The 11,282-nt window shown below is 52.8% G+C and overlaps 1 protein-coding gene across 5 annotated transcripts in view; it reads right to left on the bottom strand.

The window, feature by feature from the left end:
* Nucleotides 1-3,028: 3,028 nt before the first annotated feature.
* Nucleotides 3,029-11,282, bottom strand: part of UACA (uveal autoantigen with coiled-coil domains and ankyrin repeats) — a 42,934-nt gene continuing 34,680 nt past the window's right edge. For all 5 annotated transcript variants that reach the window (XM_068203465.1, XM_068203463.1, XM_068203464.1 and 2 more), the window contains 4 exons: nucleotides 7,979-10,639; nucleotides 7,264-7,416; nucleotides 4,846-4,911; nucleotides 3,029-4,762 (listed from right to left, as the gene is read on the bottom strand). In XM_068203465.1, the coding sequence (XP_068059566.1) occupies nucleotides 4,691-4,762; nucleotides 4,846-4,911; nucleotides 7,264-7,416; nucleotides 7,979-10,639 (2,952 nt within the window). In that variant the 3' untranslated portion in view covers nucleotides 3,029-4,690. The remainder of the gene's footprint in view (nucleotides 4,763-4,845; nucleotides 4,912-7,263; nucleotides 7,417-7,978; nucleotides 10,640-11,282) is intronic.

Raw genomic sequence — 11,282 nt, 5'->3', positions numbered from 1 at the left:
CTCAAACACACGGGGAACATGCCCCCGAAACACAGCGGGAACACGGCCCCAAAACCCAAAACCCAGCGGGAACACAGCCCCAAAACCCAAAACACAGCGGGAACACAGCCCCAAAACCCAAAACACAGCGGGAACACGGCCCCAAAACCCAAAACCCAGCGGGAACACGGCCCCAAAACCCAAAACACATGGGGAACGCGGCCCCAGATGCACCAGGAACACAGCCCCTAAACCCAGCCCTGGCTGGGGGCTCTGCCCAAGCCCAGGAGGCAGGAACAGGACAAGGCACACTGGGACAAACAGGAGAAGTTGTTCAGCCTGGCGAGGAGAAGGCTCCAGGAGAGCTCAGAGCCCCTGCCAGTGCCCTAAAGGGGCTCCAGGAGAGCTGGAGAGGGACTGGGGACAAGGATGGAGGGACAGGACCCAGGGAACGGCTCCCACTGCCAGAGGGCAGGGCTGGATGGGATACTGGGAATTAGGAGTTGTTCCCTGGGAGGGTGGGCAGGCCCTGGCACAGGTGCCCAGAGCAGCTGGGGCTGCCCCTGGATCCCTGGCAGTGCCCCAGGCCAGGCTGGGTGGTGACTGGAGCAGGGGACAACTGCCCAAAGTGGCTCCAAAGTGAGTTTTCCTTGCTTGCTCTGGACCAGGGACAGGGCCCCGCTCCAGCTGCCAGCAGAGCTCAGATTTGGGGGCACCAGAGCCTTTTCCAAGGAGGATTTGGAATCCCAGGAGGATTTCCCCAGGGATTGAGCACAGGCTCTCCCAAGCAGCCCCCAGTGCTGGGTGGGGTTTGTTCGGTTGACCTTAAAAAAAGAAAGGCAACAACTGGATTAGAATGGATAAAAATGCCCCTAAAACCCCCAGCAGTCAGTGAGGGCAGGGCTTTTCAAAGGCACAGGAGTGCTTTAGGAACAGATTGCTTTATTTGTTCCGTGTAATTTACCTCCAAATTTGGCCCTGGATGCCCATCCATTGCACTGGAGATGCTGCAAAGGTGACTGGGGAAGGTTTTGTTCCTTCCACGATCCCATCTAACCCTGCCCTCTGGCACTGGCACCCCTTGCTGTGTCCCTGCCCCACACTGGTTGTGGATTCCCCTGTGGGTGTGGATTTTTTTCCCTGTGGATGCACTCCCAGGGCCAGAGCCCTCTCCCTGCATTCTCTTCCTCAGGTCTGTTTATGTCCTCACTCAGCAGAGGAAAAAGAAAAGAAAACAGACTGCCAGAATCCTTCAAAGCTGCCCAGATGATTGCATTTTTGTGTCCTGCCCTCTCTCCAGGTGAAGCTGAAGCCCCAGGAGAATCCTGCCAGCCTTTCCTCAGGCCCTGCTCTGCCTCCCCACACCCTCCTGCAAGGCTCTGCTGCTTGCCAAGGAGCTCCCTCTCATCCCAGCGAGTCCCTGCTCCAGAGCCCACTCATTTCTCTCCTTTTCCACCTTTAGCAGGAGTGGGATGTGAGAGACATCACAGCCTGCGGTTGGAGGAGACACGGGAGCAGGGGCACAGGATTTCTGTGGTTTCTTGTCAGGACCACACAGGAACAGCCAAGGTCCCAGTGCACCCTCCCACGCGGTGTCAGTGTGGAGGATTCAGCACAGCACCTCCACATCCTCCAGCAGCTCGAGGGTGCCAGCCTGATGAGCTGAGACCCACACACACAGCTGCCTTTTACCCGGGCTTTTGGGAATTTGACAGCTCCAGGGAGCTGCAGCTCAGGAGAGGAGATGGGGTCATTCCCCTCCAGGCAAGGAGAACACAGGTGTCACCCCTGGGAACTCCACAGTCCATGCTGGAACTCCTGGCTCCTGTGAAATCAGCTCTTGAAGGCCCTGCAGGACCTGCTGCACTTTAACTCCGCAGCCAAACCCTTCCCTGCAATCCCCAGCCAGGGCCTCCAATCCCCCACTGCTCCCCCCAGCACCCAGAGGTGCTGCCTGGGCTGGGCTGCAGCTCTTCCCCACACCAGCAGGAGAAATCACTCCTGAATGTCCAACTTCTGTCCCTCCTCCCAGCAGGATCTGAGATCCTGCAGCACTTCTCACTTGTTTGTCCACAGGGACAGAAGTCAAAACCTTCCAAACCCCAGCAAGTTGTACAGTGAGACCAGGGCAACCAGAAGTGTCTCTGAACTCACATTAATTATTATCCCAGTCCTGATCCTCCTTAGACAGATCCCATCTCCCTCTGAAATTCCTCATTACATTATAAAACTGTAACTCGATGCCCTGCTGAGAATTTTTAAATCTTCTCCACTGTATTCTTGAAAGTATATAAGCAAAACCCCCATCACTTAATGAAGTGTAAAACTAATTATTATGAAATAAAACTAGCTGCTCACCAAGTGGAAAACCAGCCCATTTTCGTGTCCTATTTTCCATTGCAACGTATTCCCTCCCCTGCTCTGCAAATGTGGAAATAAATATCCCTCCCAGCGTCGTGCTGCCTCGGAGGCTGCAGCCCACCAATGAAAACCTGCACAATTTAATGGCCCTTAAATGCTCAACATCTTTTTCTCTTCCTGTAAAATCCATCTGACCTAATGGCTGTGACAATTACGTGTATGGCCTTCCTATTAAAAGGCAATTTTCTGAGCTGGCAGAGCAACGCAGGCACGAGATGACAAAAGCAGTAAACCCCAACCTCCCAGCATTCCCAGCCATGGCCAAGCCAGCTCCTCGAGACAAAAAGGCAAATTTCCCTTGCCAGGGAGCTGTTAGACAAGAGAACCTCGTGCCAGCACCAGCTCCAGGCTCCATTACCTCGTTAATGTGGCACTGCTGCTCCAGGGGACCCTGGGGCCTCTCTGGTGGCAGCTGACATTCTGGTGACCTCCCATTTCCTCCTCTCGCTCCTGGCCACGGATGTGGAACCTTCCCCAGGGAGGGGACAGCGCGCTGCTTGGACTGGTTCATTCCACGAGCCTGGAGACACCCCCATTTTCCCAGGATTTATACAACCCACACCTATTAAAGCTCAAAACTCCACTGGTATTTCTGTACCTTAAAAAGAATTGACCACTACAATACAAAAAAAAGAAGAAACCATTTTATTGATGTTGTAATATGGGAGAGATTTAGAAAAACATAGCTAGAACTCCCTGGATAAGGAAACACAGTATCAAAACAGGCCAGTTAGTACAACAAAACAAATCCTCTCCAATAAGTTTCAAGTAATGCAATCATAAAAGAATTTGGCTAAAAAGTAACTCTTTACTCTGAGATGTTTTCTGTAATACTCCTCTAAGAAACTAAAGGAAAGCAGCAGCAGATCTGTTTTACTACAGACACGTATTTAGTAAATATATTAAGGGTTTTTCTATATAAAAACTGCCCTGCACATCCATCACTGTCTGGAGCCTCCACGTGGCCTCTTCAATCCCACAAGACTCTGCCCAAAAAGGGAGGAAAAAAAAAAAAAGGAGACAAACACAATTCTACTGTAGAAAAAGGAGCCCAAGGCCTGGAGGGGCAGCTGGGGGAGCCCAAACAACACAAAGCAGGGAACTCTGACTTCAGCCCTCATTTTTCAGGAATATGGAGAGGAAGTTTGGCTTTTCTGCATCAGGATGCCACATTCCCCCTTGGAGGTTATCAGCAAAGGCTTTTAAAAAGCAGACTGAGGTCAGCACTCGCTGGTGCTCAATTTAAACAGCTCCATTCCTTAACAGGCTCGTTTTTCAAAGACTTCCCTCAAACAGTAACAAATTTCACGGTTTGGGTTTTTTTTTTCCATAAAACTTCCTTATGGAAACCATCCTTCAGTTAAAAATGAAGCCTTGTTTCACGGGGAGATTCCAGCAATTAAAAATTCTCCTTCCATTAATCCTCACTACTCACATCTTCCCCCATAAATAAGATTAAAGCACATCATTTACAGCTCAGACTTCCATGAGCTGGTGTTTGAAAATCCAGCACCTGAACTGCCTCACTGAGCTGCTCAGTCCCACCCTGACGAGGAGTGGAGTTGTGCAGCAGCAGGACCATGGCACTGGGATCCAGCTGCTGCTCCCCAAACCAGGCCACTCCAGCCCCACTCCCCAGCCTGCAGGAGTCAGGATTGAAGCATTCAGGAACACTCTGGGGGCAGGGAGGGCAGGGAGTGTTAGTGTTTGGATGGAAAACCTGATTTTTTTTTTTTAAGTCTTGTAGAAGCAAAGGCACTAAATCTTAAGCTTATATATTAAATAAAGGCTGTAACTTGGCCAGCCAAGTTACAAGAGACAGCAAGACACCTTCCTGTGTGTGTCACAGCCCATCCTGCTCAGGCAGTGTGACAAATGAGCCACTTTCTCTTAATCATTAAGGGACATCCACTCAGCCACACTGCTCTGCACAGTTTATTTTTAACCATCCCATGAGAGTTCAAGTTCAAGGATCAACTGGAGCTTCTGGGTATAGGTCCTGCTTTAATAAGTGGTCAATCAGACATTAAAATAATTTAACCTCTATGTCATCATTTTGACAGTTTTAAAAGATGCTCTATACTTTTTATCCGTCTCATGAAAAAAGTGCCAGGCCTGAAACGCCACAGCCCTGGTTTAGTGTCTGATGAGGAGAAAATGCTTCAGCTTTGGGAGCTGTTTGGTACTGGGAGGCTGTGCTGCAGCTCTGTCACCATCACTAGTTTGATAGCAGCACGAAGCCCCTGGAGGTTCTCGGTGCCACGAGCACGGCCCCAGACCCAGCAGCACCTCAGCACACCAGGCCCTGCCTCATGCGGATGATCTGCAGCAGGGCAGCCTGCACGTCTTCATCCATGTGACCCTGGAGGAGCAAACACCCGTCACAAACGCTGGGAACCCCTCTGAGCATCCCCCACCCGCCCCCAGGGGACCCTGCAGCCTCACCTGGACAGCGCTGAGCAGGTGTGTCCTGTACACTGCCACCACCTCCTGGTGCTGCCGCGCGGCGTCCTGCGGGACACGACAGGGACACCAGGTGAGCTCCCCACACCTCCAACCCCTGCCAGCCCTGTGCCCCTGGGTCTGGCCACTGCCCGACCAAGCAAAGCTGCATTTCCAGGTTTAATCCCTTCCACTAATCAAGGAAAAAAAAGTGACTGCTCTTTCGCTGGGAGGCTGCCAGAGCCAGCCAGGAGCTGGGATCACAGAACCACAGAGCACCCCGAGCTGGAGAGGACCAGAGCCAGCCAGGAGCTGGGATCACAGAACCACAGAGCACCCCGAGCTGGAGAGGACCAGAGCCAGCCAGGAGCTGGGATCACAGAACCACAGAGCACCCCGAGCTGGAGAGGACCAGAGCCAGCCAGGAGCTGGGATCACAGAACCACAGAGCACCCCGAGCTGGAGAGGACCAGAGCCAGCCAGGAGCTGGGATCACAGAACCACAGAGCACCCCAAGCTGGAGAGGACCAGAGCCAGCCAGGAGCTGGGATCACAGAACCACAGAGCACCCCGAGCTGGAGAGGACCAGAGCCAGCCAGGAGCTGGGATCACAGAACCGCAGAGCACCCCGAGCTGGAGAGGACCAGAGCCAGCCAGGAGCTGGGATCACAGAACCACAGAGCACCCCGAGCTGGAGAGGACCAGAGCCAGCCAGGAGCTGGGATCACAGAACCACAGAGCACCCCGAGCTGGAGAGGACCAGAGCCAGCCAGGAGCTGGGATCACAGAACCACAGAGCACCCCGAGCTGGAGAGGACCAGAGCCAGCCAGGAGCTGGGATCACAGAACCACAGAGCACCCCGAGCTGGAGAGGACCAGAGCCAGCCAGGAGCTGGGATCACAGAACCGCAGAGCACCCCGAGCTGGAGAGGACCAGAGCCAGCCAGGAGCTGGGATCACAGAACCGCAGAGCACCCCGAGCTGGAGAGGACCAGAGCCAGCCAGGAGCTGGGATCACAGAACCACAGAGCACCCCGAGCTGGAGAGGACCAGAGCCAGCCAGGAGCTGGGATCACAGAACCACAGAGCATCCCGAGCTGGAGAGGACCAGAGCCAGCCAGGAGCTGGGATCACAGAACCACAGAGCACCCCGAGCTGGAGAGGACCAGAGCCAGCCAGGAGCTGGGATCACAGAACCACAGAGCACCCCGAGCTGGAGAGGACCAGAGCCAGCCAGGAGCTGGGATCACAGAACCGCAGAGCACCCCGAGCTGGAGAGGACCAGAGCCAGCCAGGAGCTGGGATCACAGAACCGCAGAGCACCCCGAGCTGGAGAGGACCAGAGCCAGCCAGGAGCTGGGATCACAGAACCACAGAGCACCCCGAGCTGGAGAGGACCAGAGCCCAGCTCCTGGCCCGTTGTGGTGGTTGGGAGCCTGGTCGGAAAGGAAGTAAGATAAACTCTCCCAGGCATTCCTCTGGGAAGTTTTGAGAAAACTCAGAAAAGGAGTTAAAACAATCCCACAACTAGTATTTTGAACTTGTTATTACTTGTAAGATGTTTACAAGGAAAGTGTTGTTCCTAATGAACCAATAGTGTAAGGACTATTAGCTGAAGATCAATCAGGTCCAACCTTCTCAGAACTAACTATAAAAAGAATGTGAGGCTAATAAACTCAGCTTTCACCTTCCAAAAACACAAGAGTCATGTCGCTTCCTCCACCATCCTCAATACAATAGCAACAGCCCCGCACACTGGCTTCATCACCAGCATCAGCTGTTTGGTTAAAAACACCCATTTTAGAACACTTTGCCTCATAAGAATCAGCCCTGCAGATACTCTGGTAGATGTGTTTGTGAATCTGAGCAGGAGCAGAACTCACTTTGCTCAGACACAGCTTTGGTAATGAGCTTCACTGAAGCCACAGAAGTGTGCACAAAATCCCAGCACTCAGGACATGCCCCCTGCTCTGTCAGTGCTTCATGGCAAACAGCACACCCCGGGCTTGCAGGCAGAGGAACACAACTGAAAGCCATTAAGAAATTACCACCTCACCCTTCCAAGGTGAGGAAAAAATACATGGTTGTAAGAAATGACTAAAGCTGAGCCTTCAGGAATGGTCTTGGCAGGATTATAGCAGAGTATCCCATCAGCACAAATTCTCCCACTTTGCTTATGTCTTTTTTGTCTGGAAAAGTTGTCAAGTGTTACAACTCAAACCAAAGGGGAAAGCAGAAAAAAACCCAACAGAGAAGCAGAACTGAGGGGAAAAAGCCCAAGCAAAGAGTGGATAGTGTACTGTGAAGCGTGAGGCTGCAGTCCCACCCCCTGCTCCAGCGGGCACATCCACATTTCCCTGTTTATACAGGGAATTAGGCAATGCTACTGCACGTCAGACAACACCTTGTGTGAGCACTTACAGCCAGCTGCTGCTGGAGTGTTTTCACTTGGCTCTGGAGCAGTTCCACCTGCTGGTTGTGCCTCTTGGAGGGGATCCCAGTGGTGTATGTCAGCTGGGACAAGCCGTTGAGAGCCTGCTTCAACCGCTCCACGTCGTTCAGCAGCTCTGTTATCTTTAAAAAAAAAACCACAGAAAACACCATTTAAGGATGTCTCACTGCAAATTGCTCTTTAACATTCTTTTGAGTCTGATGAAGCCCAGCAAGCACTGAAGGGTCTTTGTGCCAGCTTGCTAAGAGAGGACTTTGCTTTCTTGACATGCTGGTTCCCACTGTGCTCCCTGGCACTGGGGGGTGTCAGGTACAGACCCTGCAGGGACTGAAAAAAGGGAGGACCTGAGGATATTCCAGGTCTAACTTCTAGGAGGAACAGTGAACCTTTAGAAGGCAAGTCAGAGATGCCCAGCAGATGCACAGCTGCAGAGGAAGCAGGAGCTGATAGCCCCAGAAGTCTGAAGCTTTGACAGAATTTAAACACTACACAATGTCCAGAACATATAAGGGACTGGAAAAACTTTGCATGATGTAAAATCAGGACTTGAGCTGCTTTGGGCCAGCCCTGGGCTCCTAATGCTCAGCACAAAGTGGTGCTGGAGCAGCTCAGGAGCTGCAGCCCAGTCCCCGAATGCTGAGCTGAGAGCACCGGGAGCACGAAGCCCAGATGCCCAGATCTCACCTTGTTGTCCTTGGCTTCCACCTGCTTTGCAGACTCCTGGATCCTCTTCTGCAGGTCAATAATGGTTGTCAGCGACTTGTCACACCTTTCCTTCTGGTCCTTGATCTCCTGCTCGATGCTGCAGCTCCTCAGCTGGAGCAGCTCCTTCTCGTCCTTGAGGGACAGCTCGCTCCTCCTGGCCTGCAGGGCCTCCTCACAGGCCTGCTCGTACTTCTGGCTCATGCTGGCCAAGTGGCCAGCCATGCTGCTCACCTGGGCCTCCAGGGCACCCTTCATGGAGCTGTACTCCGCCATGGCCACCACCTCCTGGCTCTGCAGCTCTGCCAAGGCCTGCTGGCTCAGCTGCAGCTCCGCCTGCAGCCTCAGCACCTCCTCGCTCTTGGCCTGGGTTTCTGCCTCCCGTTCCTTCAGGCTGCGCCTGACGGCCGCGATTTCTCCCTCCAGCCCTTCCTTCAGCTGGGTATACTCCGCCAGAGGCACCGAGGACTCCTTCAGCTCAGCCAGCTGCTGCTGCAGCTCCCCGACTCGCAGCGTTTCCCTGTGGTAACGCTCCTCCTTCCTGCTCAGGGCCTCCTGCAGCTCCTCCACAGTGCGGCCCAGAGCCGCCCTCAGCGCCTCCAGGTGCTCTGCCGGGAGCTGCGGAGCCACGGCCCCGTCCTGCTGCCCCTCCTGCCCCGTGTGCTTCCTCAGCAGAGCCCTCAGCCGCTGGCTGAGCTCCTCCATGCTGCTGGCACACAGCCTCTCCAGCCGGTGGGATTTCTCTGCCAGGACGTAGTTCTGCTGCAGGTCGTTCTGGATGGACAGGACGCCGCTCCTGAGCCTCTCGTTCTCCTCTCTGCACCTCTGCGCCTCCTCCTCGCTGCCTCTGCGCCTCTGCTCCTGCTCCTGCAGCTGTGCCCTCAGCTCCCTCACGGTGCCTTCCAAGCTCTGCTCTCTGTCCTCAGAGGAGGCCACCGGGGCGTATTTGGACTTGATGCACTCTTGAATTGTGTCCAGTTCCTTCTTCTGGGCTTCGATTTCTGCATGCAGCTGTGAGATTTCATCTTGCCCCCTCTGGTGCTCAGCCCTAATGGCAGCGTTGCTCTCCTGCAGCTCTTGCACGCTTTTATTTAAAGTATTTACCGTGGCTTCGTGATCTTTTAAGCTGATATAATCCGTCTTTAATTGGTTCTGTAAGAGTTTCACCTTGTTTTTTAAAGCTCCGTTTTCTTCGTTTACCCTCAGGAACTCTTGCTTTATCTCTCCAATTTTGCCCTTCAGATCTGCCAGCTCCCCGTTGGTCTTTTCCAGGGTGCTGTTCAGGACAGTTTTGACCTCCTCATGCGTGGTGGCCGGCACGTACTGATCCCTCAGGGTCTCCCTCAGGCCAGTGATCTCCGTCACCAGTTTGCCCACTTTTGCTTGCTCCTCATCATATTTCTTCTGAAGCTCAGCAAGCTGCTTTTCAAGCTCAATCCCATTCGATTTTAAAGCTTCCACCTCTTTCTTGTGCTGCTCTGGAGACAGGTACACAGCTTGCAAGCGGCTGATATTCTCATTTAAGTTGTTCTTCTCTGCCAGCAACTTCTCAGCCTCTGCTTTGCTTTCACTGTACTTCTTCGTTATTTCAAAAAGCTTTTTTGTCAGGTCACCCACAGCCAGATCGTTTGCTTTCTTCAACTCCTCATGAATTTTTAAAGGCACATTCTGGCTTTTAATTTCAGTTTTTAGCATTTGGACTTGCTGCTTCAGCACCTTGTTATCAGCCTGCAATCTTTCAAGTTCCTTCTGCAGAGTGTCATTCTTGTGTGATAGCTCAGAAATTGCCTTCCCCAGCTCCTCTTCCCTCTGCTCAAACCCACTCCTCATTTGCTCGTGCTCCTCTGCCTTCACGTGCCGTGCCAGCTGAGCTCTCTGACTCTCACACTCCCTCTGTAACAGCACAACCTCTGCCTGCAGCTTCTCCCGCTCCCCTTCCACCTCTGCCAGCCTGCTTGCTTTCTCATTCACCTCGTCTGCCAGCAAACCCTTCATGTTCTCAAACTGCTCTGCGCTCACAGACTGGGCCAGTTTGGCCGCGGTCTCTCTGAGCTGCCCTTCCAACTCCGTGACATTCCTGCCCCTTTTATCTCGCTCCATCTCCACCTTCACAAGCTCCTTCTGCAACCTTTTGTTTTCCTCCACAAGCCTTCCCTCGTCCCTCTGGAACTCTGCCACCAGCAATTCGTTCTGCTTGATCTGGTTCCTCAGTTTCCCCACCTCAGCAGAGGCTCCCTCGTACTTGGCTTTCATCTCCCGGAGCTGCTCCTTGAGCTCCTCCGTCACCTTGGTGCTCCCCGAGGCCACCTCGTTGGCCAGGTGCTCCTTGAGGGCGAGGAAGTGGCTCTGCATCTGCTTCACTTTGCCCTCAGAGTCGAACATCCTCTTCTGCACGTCCCTCAGGGCGTCCTCCAGCTGCCTGACCTGGCTGTCAGACTCTGCCTTGCTCCTCTCGCACTCCGAGGCCAGAGCTCTGCACTCCGAGCCCTTCAGGGCCAGCTCCCTCTGCAGCTTGCTGATCTCCTCCTTGGCTGCACCAAAGCAGCTCCGCAGGCTCTCCAGCTCTTTCTTCAAAGCCTCCTTCTCGGAGCTGGGTGCCTGGGTAGGCAGGGAGAGCTCCAGGGGCCTCAGCATAGACCTGGACTGGAGGGAAATTGGCACAAAAAATGAAAGTTCACAACTCTGACAGGTCATGCACACGTGTTTGTTGCTTATTATTTGATATGGGAACTGCTGTTATTTAATATGGGAACTTATTGTAAATGCAGGTGAAGCCAGTGGGAAGAAATGCTGGTGTGTGACTCCAGTCCAGAAGGCTGAATGATTTCTTTATTTTAACTATGCTATAATACATTAATACACCATTTAAAGGAGATACTAAAACTACAAACCTACTTGTTCTAACTCCCATATCTAACTCCTCACAACTCGTGACCCTCTCTGAGTCCAGCCACAGGTGGGTTGGATTGGCCATCAGCTCAAACAATCCTCACCAGAACCCAACCAAGCAATCACCCCAGGTGAACAATTCTCCAAACACATTCCACATGGGAAAAACCAGGAGCAGAAACAGAAATTGTTTTCTCTTTCTTCTCTCTGTGCTCCTCTATGAAAAATCCTGAGAGAGAGAAGAATGTGCCTGCCACAGGAACTGCCAGTACTTAACATGGGAACTGCCTAAACTCCAGTTGATCTGAGCATCACTAGTACAAGAGATTTCTCTTGGTTTTTTTGGTTTGTTTTTGTTTATTTTTCTTTTTTTTTTTTACAGTATGTGATTCTTTCC

Source organism: Anomalospiza imberbis, chromosome 13, assembly GCF_031753505.1.
Source record: "Anomalospiza imberbis isolate Cuckoo-Finch-1a 21T00152 chromosome 13, ASM3175350v1, whole genome shotgun sequence".
NCBI classification, from domain to species: domain Eukaryota; kingdom Metazoa; phylum Chordata; class Aves; order Passeriformes; family Viduidae; genus Anomalospiza; species Anomalospiza imberbis.
This window is presented reverse-complemented; position numbering and strand designations above follow the sequence as displayed.